Consider the following 21,179-nt stretch of genomic DNA (forward strand, 5'->3'; position numbering starts at 1 on the left):
CCTTGTGTTGTAGAGTAGTACTAATATTAACACCCTGCCACAGACAAAGAAACTGAATCTCAGAGAGCCCAAGAAGCAGCTGAGCTCAGATTCTAACCAAGGTCTTTTGATTGCAAATGTTGCTAGATGTTTTGCAGCTGCTAACTGCCAAGGTCTCAAATCCACTAACAAATGCCCATTTAAGAGATATAGGATAATTGAGAAGGCATTGCCAAGGATTCAGCTGTCATTTGTTTTGTGGTAGAATAATTATCATCACCTAGCTATTTTATAGCATGCATCAGACTTTCTCAAGGACATATGCAACAGAAGGGAGCACAAATGAATGTTAACAGTGAAAGCCCACTAGGTAACCAAACTCCCCAGAGCCTGATTATGTTGTCACAAGTGGTTTTCTTTTCTCATTCTTTCTAACACCTTTAGTTTTATAGGTAATTAATTCAGAAACACTGTCTTGGAGTTTATTGTAATATGTAGCCTCCAGAGACTGATGTTCTTATTATAGCTGTTAGCACCTGCTCTTACCCTCTTGATCATCTTTTAAGTCCATTTCATAATTTTATATTCATCTTCTGTAACCTGATCTTGCCTTTATTTTATGTGTATATTTGTTAAAAATCCAAGTGGGTCATTATGGCTCCTGTGTATATATATCAGTTTATTTATACAACTCTCCCTTTTCCTCCTTAAGAATTATTTCTCTTGGGGCAGCTAGGTGGCGCAGTGGATAGAGCACCGGCCCTGGATTCAGGAGGACCTGAGTTCACATCTGGCCTTACTAGCTGTGTGACCCTGGGCAAGTCACTTAACCCCATTGCCTAGCCAAAAAAAAAAAAAGAATGATTTCTCTTGTGTTTCCAGGATTTCATTCTTGAGAGTGGGCACTTGGATTTTTATGTTAAAAGATAGTCATATTCATGGTAGTGTGATATTACAATCTAATAGAGGCAAAGTTGGAGTAATAACATGCACCACTTCTGCATCTTAAATAGAGTCTATTACCATTAGTAAATAATTATGAAGTAACTATGTCACCAAATGCCACATAAAACATAAACTCTTTTTAGAAGTTTGTGAAATGGAGTAGATCAGGAAGAGCACCTAAAGTTTTTGTTTTGAAGTAAGAGGTCACAGGTCATGAGGAAACTATATATAAGACAGAAAAGTTTGCCAACACGTTAGATAACCTTTTAAATACACTGTGTATTTTATCTCATGCTCAAAAATAGACTTTTCTGAACTCATGTTGTCTAATTATTTGAGAAACAAGTAGTAAGGAAAGTCTGACATCCTTAAGCTTATGGCATCTTTGTACCCTGATCCCTTTATATAGAAAGAAAAGTGTTTTAGTATTCTTGGACCTAAAGACATTTGACTTTAGAACCTTCAAAAAAAAACCAGTTGTCTGTGATTATCTCACAAATGATTAGAATTAGCGAAAACTTAGGAATCACTTAGTCCACACTCTGTCTTGTCCAAGGCCATACAGCTAATTATTGGCAAAATTAAGACTAGAACCCAGTTCTAATATTCCCGGGCTAGTTCTTTCTCCAGTATAATAATTAATCATTTTCCTATCTTTTCAGTCTCTTCATAGTCTTCATCCAGGTTAGCCATGTCTTATACATTCATATTTATTGCATCTGACTCAGAATGACAGATTTTTCCATAATGTTACTGATTATGTAGTTACCAATCACATGATATAATTGCTTCAACTTAAGCCCAAAATACAAATAGTTGTAGTATCAGATATATATATATATAGATAGATAGATAGATAGATAGATAGATAGATACACACATACACATATATATATTTTTTTTTTAACAGAAAAATTTCCATCATGTTTTAGCAACTCAGCGTTTTATTAAGTTAGAGTATTTGGGTAGAGTTAGAGCTATAGGGTTACTTTGTTAGACTTAAGATCAGATTGTTTTAGTCCTTAGATATTTTTTTTTTACCAATACCATTTAGAGTTAAAAGATCATCAACAGCCCCTTATTTTACAGATGAAGAAACTGAGGCCAAGAGTTTTTAGATTACTTCTCCAGAGTAGGAATCAGCAAAACCCAGGATTTGAACCCAATTCCTGTACTCATTCCACTAAATTTCTTATAGTAATTGGAATAATTAATTAACATTGGAATTGGTGAGCTTTGGACTTCATTTTTTTCTATCTCCCCCTTTAAATAATAACATTTGTGTATTCAAATATATAGGGTGTCATTGAGGTTTAGAACCAGAAGCAGGAATTATCAGAGAGGTCTACCTGTTTAATTTAGGGGAAAAAATTAATGAAAATCATTATCAAAGCACATTTAGATTTTTTATGCTGAAAATTGCTCTGACCACTTATCAGATATGTTTTAGAATTTTTTATTTAAATGGACAAGATGATCTCTGAAGTTCTACAGAACTTTGAGGTTCTTGAATATACCCAAATTACCATTCTTTCTTTCTCTCTTTCAGGTTTCACTCTACAGGAAAATTAACTGGTCACCAGGGCCCTGTTATGTGCCTTACTGTAGATCAGATTTCTAATGGGCAGGATTTGATCATCACTGGTTCCAAAGATCATTACATTAAGGTGTGTACTTATAAGATAATTTTTGTCCTTTTCTATTTTTTTGGTTGAGACATTTAAAAAGTTCACATCTTTCTTCCCATGCCCAGAATATTGCCCAAATGTGACAACTATAAAAGACCCAGATTTCATTGCTTTCTGTGCAATTCTCTGACATAACTTTTTAGCGTTGATAGGTCCCAGAACTCAGTGGGAACTGTTCAGATCACTAAAACTGCAAAGCCCACCAGAATTTTAGATGATAATAACTTGAATTTCTGTAATCTTTAAAGGTTTACAAAGCTCTTTCCTCACAACCAACCTTTTCCCATTTTATTGATTATGCCTTTTAAAATTAAATAATAGATAATAAAGTGTGTAGTTCAATTCAGCACTGCACTTCCCAGTTCAGAGTGCAGGGTTCCTGTTTGTTTCATTCATTAATTCATTCATCAGATATTTATATATTGTTCTTAATAGCACAGTAGTGAAAACAGCATTGGCCTTTGAGTCAGAAGACTGAATTTCAGATTCTACCTTTGCTGCTTATTATGTGACCTTATATAAGTCCCAATGTCTCTGGGCCTTAGTTTCCTCATCTATAAAATAAAGAAGTTGGGTACCACATCACACCTATCAGATTGGCTAACATGACAAAACAGGAAAATGATGAATGTTGGAGAAGATGTGGGAAAATTGGAATACTAATGCATTGTTGGTGGAGTTGTGAACTGATCTAACCATTTTGGAGAGCAATTTGGAAATATGTCCAAAGGGCTATAAAAATGTGCATACCCTTTGACCCAGCAATAGCACTTCTAGGGCTGTATTCCACAGAGATCATACAAATGGGAAAAGGACCTACATGTACAAAAATATTTATAGCAGCTCTTTCTGTGTTGGCAAAGAATTGGAAATTGAGGGGACACCTATCAGTTGGGGAATGGCTGAACAAGTTGTGCTATGTGAATGTAATGGAATACATTTCTTTAAAAATTTATTTTATTAATTTATTTTGATTTATCAATACTCACTTCCATATGCTTTTGAGTTTAAAATTTTTTCTCCCCTTCCTCCCCAAGACGGCACACAATCTGATATAGGCTATACATTTACATTCCTATTAAACATATTTTCACATTAGTGGAGTTGTAAGTAAAAATTAAAACCAATAGGAGGAACCATTAGAAAGAGGAAACAAAACTCAACAGAAGAGAAAAAAAAATAGCAATTCACCTTCCACAGTTCTTTCTTTGGATGTGGATTAGCATTTTGCATCATGTTGTAGTATTATGGTTTTTAATCCGTTCTGCTACTCAATTCCGTTTTATGGGAGAGTTCATCCCATTCACATTCACAGTTATGATTACTATCTGTGTCTTTTTCTCCATCCTTTTTTTCCCTGTTTGTGCTTTTCTTTCTGCCTTCTCCTTTCCCACCCTCACTAGTGTTTTGCTTTTGACCACCGCCTCCTTCAGTCTCTCTTCCCTCCTATTATCCCTTTCCCTTTTCTTCCCGTTACCCTTACTGCTTCTTCCCTCCCTTCTATCCCCGCTCCCTTTTCTTTCCCCTTTTCCCTCCTACTGCCTATAGGGCAAGTTGGATTTCTATACCTAACTGATTATGTTATTTCCTTCTTGAGCCAAATTTGATGAGAGTAGGGTTCAAACAATGCTCACCACCCTCCCTTCTTTCCCTCTCTGTAATAGGATTTTGTGTCTTTTCCTGTCATATAATTTACTCTTGCCTGCCTCCTCCTTTCTCAGTACCTTTTCTAAGATCAGACTAATCCACTTATTTGGATCCATTTAACCCATTTGATTAGATTTCTTTTATTATTACATCAAAGTCAACTAATATCCACCTCCTTTATGTATACTCCTTTAACATGGTGAAATAACAATACAGTTCTCAAGAGCTGCAAGTGTCATCTTCCCTTGTAGGGATGTAAACAATCCACCCTTATTAATAACATATTGTATCTTTCTGTCTCATTTACCTTTTTATGTCTTTCTTGAATCTTGTACTTGAAGATTAGATTTTTTGTTGAGCTCTGGTCTTCTTACCAGGAAGGTTTGGAAGTCTCCTATTTTGTTGAATATCCATCTCCTCCCTTGAAAAATCATGCTCATTTTTGCAGGGTAGTTGATTCTTGGCTGCAATCCAAGCTCCTTTGCCTTATGGAATATCATGTTCCATGCCCTGTGGTCTTTTAATGTAGAAGCTGCAAGGTCCTGTGTAATCCTGACTGTGGTTCCATGATATTTAAATTGTTTCTTTCTGGCTGCTTGCAGCACCTTCTCTTTCATCTGGTAATTTTGGAATTTTGCTATTATATTTCTTGGTGTTCAATTTGGGATCTCTTTCAGGTGGTGAGCGGTGTATTCTTTCTATGGTTATTTTACCTTCTGGTTCTAGGACTTCGGGGCAGTTTTCCTTTGTGATTTCCCAAAAGATACTGTCCAGGCTCTTTTTTCATCATGATTTTCAGGTAGTCCAATAATTTTTAAATTGTCTCTCCTGAATCTATTTTCCAGGTCAGTTGTTTTACCGATGAGGTATTTTATGTTTTCATCTATTTTTTCATTTTTTTGTTTCTGTTTGACTGAGTCATTACCTTCCATTTTTCCAATTCTAGTTTTTAACAGATTGTTTTCTTCTGTTAGTTTTTGTACTTCCTTTCCAATTGGCCAATTGTATTTTTAAGGGATTTGTTTTCTTCAGTGTACTTTTTTTCCAATTGGCCAATTGTATTTTTGAAGGACTCTTCTACCTCTCTCATTAGACTTTTAAAATCCTTCTTGAGCTCTTCTAAGAAGGCTTTTTGGGCTTCAGACCAGTTCATATTCCCTTTTGATGTTGCAGCTGTGGGTTTGTTGACAATGTTATCCTCTTCAGAATTTCTGTCTTGATCTTCACTCTTCTCATAATATGAATCTATGGTATGTTTCTTTTTACTCATGGTGCTTCTTTATTCCCTGGCCTTTAAAGAGATTGAGCTGTCCTGCTAGGGAACAGAGGGCACTGACCCAAGCTTCTTGTTTTGGGAGCCTAGGTCTTGGTCACTGGCTTTGTGTGCTGGGGCCATTTATGTTGGCAATTGGAGGCTGTAGGGTTCTGACAGCTTACCTAGTCTTGGGCTGGAATCAGCAAGGCTGGAACCTTCAGGCAATTCTAGGTTGCCTGCTTTTCCTTTCCTTTAGCTTTCTTCAGTTCCTTTTAGATGGGTGGTGCAGGGTGTTTATCTGCCTGGGGCCCTTTGCAGTGCTGCCTCCCCCATTTCTGCTAATGCACTGGGAGATTCCTTTGTGGTAGAAAGCCGAGGCACCTGGTGATTTTCTGAGCTGGTTTCCACTGGTTCCCCACACTCACTGGGGCACTCTGAGGTCCAGGTGTTGGTGTTTGCCTGCTCTACCACCTGGGCTTCAGGATCTCCTCCTGGTTGACAGTTGGAGGTTGTAGGGTTCTGACAGCTTACCTAGTGTTGGGTTGGAATCAGCAAGGCTGGGACTTTAGGAAGACCCCTAAGTTGCTTTCTTCAGCTCCTTTCAGATGAATGCTGCAGGGTGCTTATGTGCTTGGGGCCCTTTGTAATGCTCCTTCCCTTATTTTTGCTGAGGCATTGGGAGGCCCATTTGCTGGGCCGCTGTACTGCTGTTCCACGTCTTTTTTCTAGTTCAGCTGTTCCAGGGTTTTTTTCTGGGGTGATATTTTCTGGGTTTTCAGAGGTTGATAGGGGAAGGTGACAGCGACTACTTTTTTCACTCCGGCATGTTGGCTCCTAACAGAATACTATTGTGCTATAAGAAATGGTGAGCAAGTGGACTCAGAAAAACCTGGAAAGACTGGTATGGACTGATGCTGAGTGAAGTGAACAGAACCAGGAGAACATTGTACACAGTAACAGCCATGTTGTGTGAAGACTAACGTTGATAGAGTTAGCTTTTCTCAGCAATGCAAGGATCTAACACATCTCTGAAAGCCTCATGATGGAAAATGCTGTCCACATCCAGAGAAAGAACTATGGAGCTTGAATGCAGATTGAATTATACTATTTGCTCTTTTTTTCCCCCTTCTGTTTTGTTTCCTCTTTCTTGTGGTTCCTCCTATTGGTTCTAATTCTTCTATCCAACATGACTAATGTGAAAATATGTTTAATAGGAATGTATATGTAGAGCCTATATCAGATTGCACACTGTCTTGGGGAGGGAGGCAGGAAGAGATGAGGAGAAAATTTAAAACTCAAAAGCTTATGGAAGTCGTTGTTAAAAACTAAAAATTAATTAACAAATTTTTAAAAAAAGAAAAAGAAATCACTCAGATTGGGAGAACAAAAAGACAAAGATGAACCACAAAAGTATATTGTATCAAGAAAACAAGAGGAAGGAGTGGGGAAGGTATGATCATTAGTATCAAATGTTGCAGAATGATCAAGAGGAAGAGAACTAATATCAGTGTTTCCTATTGAGCAAATGCTACGTAAGGCACCATGTTAGGCAGTGTGATAGATATTAAAGGATATGAGATCTAATTCTTTCTTTTGAAGGGATTCACAAATGTAATCAGGAGCATAATTCAGAAAAAAATAAAGAAGTTGGCCTAGATGAGAATTAAAGTCCCTACCGTGATTCTCTTATCTTTCCAGTTTTCAATCCTATATTCATCTTTGACTGGTTAGTACTGTAGTACCAAGTTAAAATTTCATGGCATGAGAGGAAGTGACAGAGGAGCCTTCCCTTTTAATTCATTTCAACAAACATTTATTAAGCATTCCCTGTGTGTAAAAAACTATGTCTCTCTTTCTCATTTCTTGTTTTCCAAAAGTTCTTTAAGACCTTTTATAATGAAGTTCCAGATTCTTGTTCCTATGATACTGGAAATATTGCTGATCCTCCTAAAAAATAATCTTGGCATTAAAATGGACTTTGGTAACAGTTAAGTAATTTCCAATATATAAAATTACTGTTGCTGAATATGTCCACATTTGTTTACTCAGACATAATGATAAATTATAGATAGTTTTCTTTAGAATTCTTTGGATAGTAAGGCATATGACATATGAAAAGTGGTGAAATACAGTTAAGGTAGTGATGTGAAAAGTTGTAAGTGAACCTTGCTCTCCCACATATATTCCAGCAAAGATCTAAAAAGGACACTAGTTGAATACTGTAATGGTCACAAGAAATCCCAAAAAAGAAACAATCATAAATTCCTTCATTGAAGCTATAGGCGCTGGAAGAGGTGACTACCCAGTGTGACTTCAGCTAAGTAGGTTTGACGCCTGAAGCAGCATTCTGACCAAAGATGCAAAAGAGGGACCAGGAACTTGAATCAGAACCCAGACTCTTGAAACTGAAGCCTGTCAATGTCCGTATGCAAATAAATCAAGGATTAGAAGACAGCAGCAGGAACCCAAGAATTAAAAGTCAAGACCAAAGTGGGCCTGGCCAGCCCTTTGAAAAGGGGAAGAGGGAAATAAGCCGACCTTGGTACAAAGTTCCAAATTAGGAACTGAGTCTGGATATATGAGCAAAAAGAAGAAAATACTAGACATAATGAAAAAAAGCTAACTACAAAGAGGGAAAACTCAAATAGTGGCTGAAGGAAATAAAATAAAAGAAAGTGGAATTGAAATAAGACCTGTGGAAGGAAGAAAAATGGATGGAGAATAAATAATAAATAACTTAGTACAGAAGGCAGAAAATCTGACCCAAGTGATGGAATCCTTGAGAAAAAAAAAAATAGAATGGAGCAATCGGACTTTAATGTCTCTACGAATGAACAGAAAATATTAGAAACCAATTCAGAGATCACTGAATCTGAAATTATCATTATCAGCTGATCTGAAAAATGAGTCAAGGAAAGATAATAGAAAAACCATCAAACTTCCTGAAAACCACGTTTTTTTTTTTAATCATAAAAGAAAACTGCCTAGCATAATAGAATTAGAGAACAAAGTAAAAATACACAAAAAATTTTTACTACTTACTACTACCCTTAAAGAAATCCTAAACTGAAAACACCCAGTAATGTCACAGCCAAAATATGTGAAATAAAGACCCAAAAATAAATGAACATATTAAGTAGCATAGTATTCAAATAAGTCCATGGACCCCCCAACTGTTGTCTCATTATTTGACAAAAATTTCTGGGAGTACTAGAAAACGCTCTGGCAGAAATTAACTTACTGCAACATTCCATATTATCTGTGTTCAATAATAACCTCCAATTGGGTACAAGTTGTTCACAGTGTGTCCAACTCTTTGTGACCCCACTTGGGGTTTTCTTAGTGAAGATACTGGCGTGGTTTGCCATTTCCTTCTCCAGCTTATTTTACAGATGAGGAAACTGAGGCAAATGGGATTAAATGACTTGTCCAGGGTCATATAAGACCTAGATGTAAAAGGTAATTTTAAACAAAAAAGAGTCACATTTTAAATAAGAAAAGAGAGGCCTTTCGCAGCTTATGCATAGGGGCTGAATTCTGTAGATAGAGAAGGTTGTAGGTAAAGTGGACAATTTTGATTACATAAAAGTGGAAAGCTTGTGCAAACAAAATTGATGCAGTCAGAATTATTGAAGAAACAGGTAACAGCCCTTGCAGCCCATAAAAGTCTTAATATCCATGATGTATAGAGAATTTGAGTATTGGAACAGGCCTCAGTGGCAATCTAATCTAATTCATAAGTGAAAGGAACACCCATTATACCATAACTGATTGTCTAGCTTTTTCTTAAAGACCTTGAAAGGAGGGAAACCCTTAGTTTTACATTTGAACAGCTCTGTTATTAGGAAATTTTTTTCCTGACAGAAAACCTTAATTTACCTCCTTTAAACTTCTGCCTGTTGTTCCCAATTCTGCCCTCTAGGAACAAATGAAATAAATGCACTCTCTCTTCCATGAAACATAAATAAATAAATAAAAGTCCTTTAAGTTAAGAATGATTTTTACATTTTAAAATAATTGTGTTAAAAATTGTATTAAAATAATTTTCATTTTTAAATATAAAAATCATTCTTAGCTTACAGGCCATACAAAAGCAGGTGGCAAGCTGGATTTGGCCCTCAAGACCATAGTTTGCCAACGACTACCCTTGACTGCAAAGATCAGATTGCAACAATCCTTTTCTGTCCTGGCTTTCTTAGCTATACCTTGCAACTTTCTATCATTTGCAGATTTGATAAGCATATTATCTATGTCTTTATCAAGTCATTGTTATTAGACATTGATAAAAACATTAACAGCATAGGGACAAGCCTAGAACACTGAAGTAGTCTACTGGAGACCTTATGCCACACTGACATTTAACCATTAACACCTACTCTTTGAGGCTGAACAACCAACCAGTTCTAAATCTATCTGATTTTATTATCATTTCATCCATATCTCTTCGTATTTTTCACAAGAATAAATAAGTTATTTTATCTGAAGCTTTGCTAAAATCTGGGTAAACCACATCCACAGTATTGCCCTCATCAGCTTGTTTAATAACACTGTCAAAAAAAGGAAATATAGTTAGTATGATTTAATGATTTATTCCAAATTTTCCCATGAATCAACATTAATTCTTCCTTACAACCTTTTACCTTCTCAAGGAGGAAGATCAGTTTACAACTTGGAACACAGATAACAGTCGCTAGGCTGAGGCAGAAATACCAAATACACATTCAAATGCAAGTGACTGCACAGCTTCCTCTGTTCTTCTTTGTTGATGTTATTTTCAGCCTTAATTCTTTAAACTACATACCTCAAGCCTAAGCACCTGGTTAAAACTTTTACAGCTAATTATTGCCAATTTAATAACTTGCCAACTGCACTCAAATTACTTTCTTTATCTCAACGACACCACAGCCATGGTCATAGTCACCTCTCCTTCAGCCTATTTCCAACTTCCTGTCGCACCATTCTGTTCCATCCACCAATTTCCAGTGCTTAGCACAGAACCTAGCGCATGGTAGGTGCTTAATAAAAGCTTGATGACTGAAAATTCACTATACTTAACCCTCTAATTGTTCCACTTATTTCTTACTTAACTTTGCTTGTCTTGCTCATCAACCTCTTTTCTTGAGTATATTTCTTCCAGTTCTACTCACTAATCCTCATTGATCCTCCTTAATTGTCCATGATCCTGGTTCTCTTTTAACCCAGAAATAGAATCTGGACCAGTATCTTGACCTGAAGATTCTTCTTCAGATTTTCCTCAGTTGCTCCCAAATTTTGCCAAATTTCTCCTCTCCAAATTCTGGTCTGTTTTACTAGTCCAAACCTCTCTAACTTAGCTACGTGGTTTCCTTTTCTGTATTCAGTTTTGGGGGTTTGTTTTTTTTTAACTTCTCCTGCTCCTTCTATAACCTTTTCCCATAGAAGTTGGAAGCAGAGAAAAACAAGAACAGATAAGTGATCAAAGAGTACAAACAAGAAGAAAGGGAAGCTATTAACAACCACAGGGAAAAAATGTTCCAAATAAATAATAATAAGGAGGTGTAAACTGAAACAACCCTTAAGTTATACATCACCCCATCAGATTGTTTAAAATGACAAGAAATGGAAAATGTCAATTGTCAGAAGGGCTTTGAGAGGACTGGCATACTCATGTAGCTGTGAAATTGTCCGACCATTCTGAATAATTTATTGGCAAGAAGTCACTAAAATGTATTCTCTTTGACTTCTTGATGTTACTATTAAGCATGTGCTCCAAAGATATCAACAAAAAATGAAAGGACTCTTATGTACAAATATATTTATAACAACACTTTTGGTTTTAGCAAAGAAGTAGAACAAAATGAGTGTTCATCAGTTGGGAAATAGCTGAACAGAAATACAAAGTATTTGATTTTATATGCCATAAGAAATGACAAAAGAGAAAAATATAGAGAAACATGGGGGTAATTTGTATGCCAAGTGAAGTGAGCAGAATAATTTATGTGAAAACTACAACACTGTAGTTGTTTATAAACATTTAAGAATGAAATTGTAACTATGACAGACTTAGCAAGGACCAATGCAGTGACTAGTCAGAACTCCAGAAAACAGATGATAAATCATGATTCTCACCAAGACGTGAGAAATCAAAAGGCAGAAAGGCTATGAACTAAAGGTCTAGAAAGGAAAGTACATTTTCAGGCACAGACAACAGAACACAGCTGTTCTCATTTGTTCTGCAGAGAGGCTGTTATTTTTCTTGGTGAGGAGGGAGTTGGAAGGAAAATGAAAAATTTTCAAAAGGGAAATAAAGAACATCAGTAAACAGAAAAAAAAAAAAGAGGAAGTTCAGACAGGAACACAGACATCCAGAGCAGATTTGAAACCAGTGTTAAATTTGAATTATAAAAAAAAATAAAAAGTACAAAAAATTATACATGATAGAAAAAGGCAAACTGTACATAATAAAAGTTCACCATTGCATATAAAATTCCTTTTTATTGTATTTTGCAAAGTTTAAATTCATAATAAAAAATTTAAAACATTTTTTCCCCAAAAGATTGCCTAAAAACTAGAGCTCAAGTTTATTTGTACTATTCTGCATGTTAAGTTTCTTTGTGCTAACCATTTTATGGCAGCGTCTTTATTTTAGAGTAGAAACATAGTGTAAAGACAGCCTTCAAGTCAGAAACCTGCTAAGACTAAAGAGTATAGTAGATAACATTGCTGACAAACGTTCCCTCACTGGAAATTCCCTATATCAATGAAATCATCATCTATTTCAAAGGAAAACAATTGTTATTTAACATTAGACGTGCTCAACCCTTTTCTTTCTGTTGTTTTAGATGTTTGATGTAACTGAAGGGGCTCTTGGAACTGTAAGTCCAACTCACAATTTTGAGCCCCCTCATTATGATGGCATTGAAGCCCTTACTATACAAGGAGACAATCTTTTCAGTGGATCCAGAGATAATGGAATAAAGAAATGGGATTTGTCTCAAAAAGACCTTCTTCAGGTAATATAAGATCTTTGAATGCTGTGAAAGCTACACTAAAAACTATTGCTTGTTCCCTACAACTTCTGTGCACAATTTCTACATAAATATCTCTTAAGGATCCCCTTAATCAGGGCTTATTATAACAAGGTTTTTATTCCAATTAGGCAAAATATTCAGTTAAAAGAAAGTGTGAAATTTATAGCAGTGCTGCAGAGCTCTGAATTCCCTCATATAAATATGAATTTAACATTCTGAGGTATAGAATAATGGCTGCATCTTACATCTATAAGATACTAAGGGAATTTACAAAATTAGAAAGATTTGGTATATTGAAGTACATATATTAAGTTGGCAATAATAACCTAAGAACAGTAAGCTGTGGTTTAAACAATATCCTAATGGTTAGGACCTAACCACTCCACCCATTAGGTTGGTTTTTACTTTAAAGATAATGGAAACATCCTTGAAACATATTAGCTTATGGGACTCAGGTGGTGGGCATCATTTCCTGGTTAGCTAAGTTAACTGCAGTAGGAGTTTCAGGCATTGTCTTGGCTGATAGAAAACAATTGGCAACTTGGGCAAGGGAGTTTCTTTCAGCTAAATCAACTGGGGGTATCTTCAGTGCATATCCATGTTGAATATCTTTCTTGTGCTATAGCTACGTAAATCTATGGTTAATGTTGAGTGACCAATGAGTGTCTCATTTAGTTCCAATATCTAACCTATACTAGTAGGTGACTGGCCTTAGTCATGCCCAGCTTAGCACCATGTTGTAGCATAGGGATAAGATAACCTGGGATCCATGAAGTTTTTTTTTTAATATTTTGATAACTGCATTTCAATATAATTAGTCTCCTTGGTAATCATAGTATTTTATTTTATGCATTTAAAAATATTTTTTCTGAGAAGAGGGCCATAGGTTTCATCTGTAACACAAAGGGATCTGTAACACAAAGAAGTAAAAACTCCTGATGTAGCAGAAAGAGCACTGGACTTGATAAAGTCCTAGGTTTGGATCCTGACTCACTAGATTCTGGCAAGACTACTTAATCTCTGATCCTCAGCCCTCTTCATCTGCAAAATAGGAATAATGATTACACTACCTTTTTTGTTTTCATGAGGATAAAATGAGATAATATATGTAAAATATTTAGTAACTATAAGGTGCTATATAAATAGAAAAAAATGCTGTATAAATGTAAGTCACATATAAGCTTAATCATATGGGTCCAAAGACCCCAAAACTTAATATTTTCTCCCATCTAACTTAAAAAGTTCCAAGCAAAATAGATCACCAATTATCATGTCAGATATTCACTCATATTGAAACAGCTAGAGGGTACAGTGGGTGGAGCACTGGGCCTGGAGTTGGCAAGACCTGAGTTCAAATGTGGCCTCAGATACTTACTAGCTGTGTGACCCTGGGCAAGTCACTTAACATCTGCAAAATGTGGATAGTAATAGCACCTACCTCTCTGGTTTGTTGTGAGAACCAAAAGATATTAATTGTAAAGAATTTAGCATAGTGCCTGGCACATAGTAAGCACTATATAAATGTTACCTCGTTATTATTTTCATCCATTAAACCCCCCAGATCTTTTTCACACAAGTTGCTGTATAGCACACCATCTGCTGTGGATATTTTTTTTAACCCAAGTGTAGTACTTCACATTTATCTCCATCAAGTCTTACCTTTTAACATTCAGCCCATAATTTTTATCCCACAAGATATTTTTGGATCATGATTCTGTTATCCAACAGGGTAGCTTTCCCTTCTATTTTTGTGTCATTTGCATAATCATCTGTTCCAACCTCTTCATTTTACAGTTGAGGAAATTGATGCCGAGAGAGATTTTTATGAAGAGTTGCCCAAGATTATTTACAGAGCCAGGATTTGAACTGAGGTTCTTTGACACAAAGTCTAGCACTATTTCCACTCTACCATACTGGCTCTTGTTTATCTAGACAAATGAATCTTTGATGTTCTAGCTCATAAAGATTGAATGAATGCATTGCCAGAAACATGAGGAAATAAGCTAGTTGTAGCTGTAGTAGAAAAGGAATTCTATGTGACTTTTGTTAAGACACTGCACTTCTCTGAGAACCATCCTATTCATATGTAAAATGAAGAGATTTAGGACTAGTTAATTTGAAAATGACACAGAACTAGGAAGAAAAGCAGCACATTAGACTACAGAACGATAATCCAAAGATATCTTTGTAAGTAGGCTTAGCTAGTAGGCTGAATAAAATGAATATCAATGTATAGGAGTAGAAAATCCCATACTCAGAAAACATCATTTATACAACTAGAGGGTGCAGAAGATAATGTAACATGATCTCTTAAATTTTATTTTTTGTCTACATCTTTTACATTAGCAGTAACTCCCAATGAAGAAACATCCTCCCATTGATATAGATGGCAACTGTAACTCAAGAGTCTTAGAGCATTGCTTGGAAGTAACTTGATCTTAAACGATATGCAGTGACTACCAAATCACGTTGCTAGGATGTTTCAGAGACATAATTTGAACCCAGGTCTTCTTAATCTACAGCCAGGCCTCTATCCACTATGCAGTACCACCTTAATAAAGTTCCATCATTCAAAATAAAAGAAATTATAGTTCTACTGTCCTTTCTCCAAATTAGACCCTTCTGTATTGTGTTTAGTTTTGGATGCTGCGTTTTAAAGAAGACATTGACAAACTGAGGTGTGTCTAAAGAGATGTTCAAGATTGTGAGAGGGCTGGTAACAATACCATGTGAATATCGTTTGAAGTATTGGTACCTGGCAGGTAGATGATTAATAAATGCTTGTTAACTCACTGATTAATTGAACTGGGGCTTTTAGCTTGGAAAAGTGAGGACTTAACTGGGGAAATATTTGTCTTCAGATATTTGAGGGCACGTCTTATGGAAGATAAGTTTAAATGTTTTGCTTGGCTCAGGGTAGAACTAGGAGCAGTGGGTTAAAGTTGAAAAGAAACGAATTTAAGCTCTATGTATGTAATATCTCTTAACCTTTATAATTGCCTAAAGGTTAAGTAGACTGCCTTGGGAGTTAATGAACTCCCAAATGGAAGTTTTTGTGTGTAGACTGGATAACCACTTGTCAGTGGTGTTATAGAAGGCATTCTTGCTCAGATATGATCTCTGAGGTCACTTCCAACTCTGAGAGTCTACATTTCTGTAATATCAGTGACAGCCCTTCCAACTCTAAAATCTATGATCACAAATTAAATAATTGTATTTAACATAGGATTAGTGATTGTGTTTCAAAAGAATTATTTCTTCAAAATTTAATAGTTAATTAAGAATTCTTTTCTATAAGAATTTATTTCCTATTACTGTTTTCAGCACCACAGGAAAAAGTTTGGTATTGGATTATTATAAAATCATTCAAAGGGGAATATAGTCATTTATAGTAGATAATGCCATAATATATTTTGGTAGAGTAAAAGGGAGTTGCTAATAGAATGAAAGGTACTTGCTAACAAAAAACAGTATTTGCTGCCTATAAACAAGGACATGTGTATGTGTGTGTATACATGTACATACGTGTAAATACACATATGTGGTTAGCTCTCCAACTTAAAAGAACAAGGAAAGCCAGATCTCTGGCACCAGAGGACCTGAGTTCAGAACCTACCTCACTATCTCTGTGACCTCTGTTACATCACTTAACTTCTCTGGGCCTCATTTTCTTCACTGGTAAAATGAGGAAATTGGACTAGATGACCTCTGAAGTCTTTGAATAGGTGGTTTCATTATCCCATTATAGCTATAATCCCATGTTTATGGACAAAGCTCATTGTCTTACCTCATCTTTGGAAAATAAATTACAAAAGATATGGTTTTCTTTTTATTCTTTAAACCATGAATTATTTCTACAAAAAGTTTAGACACGTTTGGGCTACTCTGTTTTAGTTATTTACATCCATTTTAATATGAGAAGAGAAGGGTTGGAAAGTCTTCCATTTATATTCTGGTCTCTCCTTTCTTCCTCAGCAAGTTCCAAATGCACACAAGGATTGGGTGTGTGCCTTGGGCATGGTTCCAGGCCATCCCATTCTGCTCAGTGGCTGCAGAGGGGGCATTTTGAAACTATGGAATGTGGATACATTTGTGCCAGTTGGAGAGATGAAGGGTCATGATAGTCCCATAAATGCCATTTGTGTCAATACTACCCAGATTTTTACTGCAGCTGAGTAAGTCTGTTTCATATATGGTTTTCTTTGTACTATTTATGTCTAATCTTCACATTTTTATATAGATCTAGATCTAGATATAGATATAGATATAGAAGTAGATATATACTCATAAAGATTTCTTTATGATATCTCATTTATGCTTGGGGGGATACATTTTCTTTCTCACATTAAATTGAAATAGTGCATATCATTTTTCTGTTTAACATTTGAATTTTAATATTTTTTTAATCATCAATTTTGTTTCTTGGTAATTAAAAATGATTCAGAAATTACTAATTTTTAAAGCCATTTTCTCACAGAAGATCATGACCCTTTATATAAATTGTCACTAGTCACATATACTTTGACAAATCACTTAATCCTTCTTTGCCTGCTTCCTTACATTTGAAACAAGAATAGTAGTAGGTCTTCCTCATTACCTTATAGTATAAAATAACACAAGATTTTAGTAAGTGATTTGGAAATGAGTATTATACTCAATTATATAATTGTATTGTTATTAATGTATTATTATTGGTTCCAGACATGTAGAGAACTTCTGGTCATGAAACTCCCTTCACCAACGTAGCAACTGATGTGTAACTTATATTCTTAGAGTTGCTGCAGTTTTGATAGGGTAAAGTGACACAGCTTGTATGGGTTAGAGGTAGGATATGAATCCAAATCTTCTTGATTCTAAGGAGATTTCTGTATCCAATGTAACATTCTACTTGTCAATGACTAATTATTATCAATTATTAATAGATGGAATGAATTGAGTGGAGTAAGATTTGTCATGAACATTTGTTACCAGCACATCCTCACATTATGTGACAGCTCTCTTCGACCTTTATGCACTTTGCAAGAGACTACACTAGAGAATTCAGGGGCTAATTCACTAATATATTTACTTATATAGGAGTCTAGCCAATGCTTTGATGATTTTTTTGATGTGCTGAATTCAGAAATAACTTTAGCCATGACTTAGGTCTTTCTGTTGGATAGCTGCTATGTATGAGAATTTGTTCTACTCATCCTTCTCCTATGAACTAACTTCCTCCCATCATTCCTGTCTTCTTCCTTTGTACTACTCATCTTTGCCAACAGTGCTGATTTTTGTTCCTTCTTCAAAACCTTCATGTTCCTCTACCTTTTTCTCCCATCTTTTTTGTTGGTTCACCTCAGTGTACTAAAGTAACCAAATCTGTTTGGCATTTTGCTGCTAACTATCTTCATCTGAACTCTATTTTTGACTTTGGTTTCTAAGATTATTAAGAACTTGTGCAGAACTGAGCTTAACCTATTTTGCAGTATTTGGCAGCTATTTGATATTAAAATCTTATGAAGGAAGATAGGAAATGATAGGCATAAAAGTAAAAATAAACTTAAAAATTGTTAGATCTAGATAGATGGGGGATTCAAATTGCTGTGGTTGCCATGATTAGATTCTCATCCTTACAAACAGATACTCTTATTTCAGATCACGAATTGGACGTGGCTACCAATTCCAGTAAACATCAAAATTCTCATTTGTTAATATATTACAGGAACTATAAATAAGACTGGGCAGTATGCTGTGGTAATGAGAGCACTAAACTTCATACTGGGGTACGAAAACTGAAGTCCATAGTTTCCTTTACTTACCTATGTGACCACAGGCAAATCATTTGACTACATTGGGCTTTCTATATAGATAGATCAGATCTAGATAAAAATAAGATTGGATAAGTACTAATGATGTCTTCCTAAAATTCTATGAAACAACATTATTAGTAGTTCTGCTAGCATTTGCTTACAGTCTCCTGACAAGACTGTCAACTAATTTTTAATGTCATCATAAGATTTATACAAAAGGGGCATACTGAAGACTGATGGAAGAGCAATACCCCACAATAATGATTATGTCTATTTAATAACTTGTCTTAGGTGTTCACAGCATCTCTCCTTTAAGAATATAGCCAAATTTTCTATTTCAAACTTTCCTTTTCCTAGGGCACTTGGTAGGTTTTATGTTAATGTTTAGTTCCATTTCTCAGTGGGCTCCTGGTTGGCCTGTGTAGTTGTGCCATTTAATGCAAATATGAACCCATCTTTGCTTGATTTTTAATATGCTTATTTTTTGGATAATTTATCCTCTCTATCCACCACTTTCCCCACTAAGAAGATAATCTCCTTGAGGGCAAGAATTGTTTCATTTTGGTGTTTTTATCCCAATTCCTAGCACAAGCTAGACACTTAAACACAATAATGATATTGTTGTAAGACTTTTTATAAGACCCTAAATTGATTTGAATTCATCTTTTGCCAAATTTCTGATGTCTTCCAACAATAACTTCACTTAGATCTTTTTTTTTCTTTTTTCTTTTTTTTCTTTTTGGTGAGGCAGTTGGGGTTAAGTGACTTGCCCAGGGTCACACAGCTAGTTAAGTGTAAAGTGTCTGAGGCCAGATTTGAACTCAGGTCTTCCTGACTCCAAGGCTGGAGCTCTATACATTGTGCCACCTAGCTGGCCTTTTTTGAACAGGTCAATTAGGGGAATATAGCTGTGGAGATAACTTTCAGATTTCCAGGACCATGCCAGTGGAGTGCAAGTTATGTCAACTGTCCTACATCTGATGTTACTTGTGTGTGTGTGTGTGTGTGTGTGTGTGTGTGTATGTGTATACACACACATATGAAGACATTTAAGCAGGCTGGTCATCAGATGAAATCCTGTATCTCTGAAGTATTGACCAATAGCTGATAAAAATTCACAAGAATTTAATAGTCTTTCTTTACCTAACTTTACTGTATGCATATATTTATTTTTTTATATTTTATTTCTCAGTGATCATACTGTGAGGATTTGGAAGGCATGCAGTTTGCAAGATGGTCAGATTTCTGACATAGGAGACTGCAATGAAGATGTTACCAGTAACTAAACACAAATTTAGATAGTCATTAAATGGAAAACTGTGATAAAATTCTATGTACTCTCTATACTCTGTCCTATACTAGGCAAGCATTGCTGAATGAAATAAACTGGAAACACATCGCAACTAAATTGCTAAATATAAATTGTATCCACTTCATACAATTCCACATACCCTATGCTTAATCTAAAACACACACACACACACACACACACACACACACACACACACACGCAAATATATATACCCTATTATGGATTAAAATGCTTGAGTCTCACTTCAGTTGTGGCTTAATATTTATACCTCTATATAAAAAAGAATTTTGAAAATTCTTTGATCTGTATTTCCTTTCATAACAGTCATGATATAGGATTTGAAACTGGAATATAGTGCAAAACACTTAACTGTTTTAAGCATAGCCCCTGATATCTATGATGTTTCTTGAAATGCAGTCCACCTTAATGTATTAACTAAGACCACTAAATAATTTCTGTTGATGTTAGCCTTTCCCCTTGTTGACCAAAGTTGTGTGGCTGTATTATCCTCTGTGCTCAGGATTGAAATACTATTAGGTTGCTGCATTTTGTTCTTTAGTGCTGTTCATATCTTCTGTGATGAGAAACATTTTTATGTTCTGTTAGAACTGTTAGAATCTAACAGAATATATTAATCTATTTTCCTATGAATTGTTTCTGTTATCACCTCTTAATTTCATTTTGTTTAACAACAAAATGTTCTTCCTTCTTATCTAATTTTTATGTATTCTGCTAATTACATTTTAAATATACTATGTTTTTAAACCTTGGCAGTTACAGTAAGAAACATATCTGCAGTGGGAAAAGCTTTGTAAATAGGTAAAGTGTAAAGAAAGATTACTTTCCATTGTGCCTGTATGAATATTTAAATGTTATAGAATGGATAATGAAAAAGGATGTATAATTTATCCAAAGCCTTAGAATCTTAATTTGTAAATGCTGTCGATTTAAATTTTTATGTAAGTCAACATTTTAAAAATGCTTTTTCCTTGTTTTGTTGTTTGTTTTGCTGAAAATATTCTTGTAAGTGAAAGCTTGGGCAGAGCTTAAATAAACCTACCCGTGTGAAATTTTTTGTCTTTATTTAAGATGTTCCACTGTGTATCTTCATGCCATATTCCTGTCTCTGGACTGTTCCCCAGTCCCTGGCATGCTATATATATTCTGATTGAGTTCTCCCTAACTGGTCTGACCCAAATCTATCAAGATGCTGCTTTCCAGCCATTTTTATTCCATGTAGATGACACCATTCTATTCTTTCATGCCTATCTTCCCCTTTCCACCTCTAGCTTTGAAAATAGTAACCAAAACAACACTTCTATTCCTGATATGATGAGTTAAATTTGAAGTCAGGAAACAAAGGTTTGAGTTTCTGAGCATATCGATTTATTAAGCAATGCATGAGTTAATTTATACTTTTAATGCCATATCAAATTACCAAAGGGATACTTTACAGAAGTAAATAAAATAACAAAATTCATTTGGAGAAATATAACCTCTATACTATCAAAGGAAACAATGAAAAGAAGGAAAGATAAAGGGGAAATAGCA

At 35.3% G+C, this 21,179-nt stretch overlaps 1 protein-coding gene across 1 annotated transcript in view; it reads left to right on the forward strand.

Annotated features, from left to right (window-relative positions):
- Window positions 1-20,698, forward strand: part of KIF21A (kinesin family member 21A) — a 171,524-nt gene extending 150,826 nt beyond the window's left edge. Inside the window, 4 exon segments of the mRNA XM_020973700.2 lie at window positions 2,474-2,591; window positions 12,336-12,506; window positions 16,500-16,699; window positions 19,509-20,698. Coding sequence (XP_020829359.1) covers window positions 2,474-2,591; window positions 12,336-12,506; window positions 16,500-16,699; window positions 19,509-19,602 — 583 coding nt within the window. The 3' untranslated portion in view covers window positions 19,603-20,698.
- Window positions 20,699-21,179: the final 481 nt, after the last annotated feature.

Source organism: Phascolarctos cinereus, unplaced genomic scaffold (assembly GCF_003287225.1).
Source record: "Phascolarctos cinereus isolate Bilbo 61053 unplaced genomic scaffold, phaCin_HiC Scaffold_1;HRSCAF=81, whole genome shotgun sequence".
Classification (NCBI taxonomy): Eukaryota; Metazoa; Chordata; class Mammalia; order Diprotodontia; family Phascolarctidae; genus Phascolarctos; species Phascolarctos cinereus.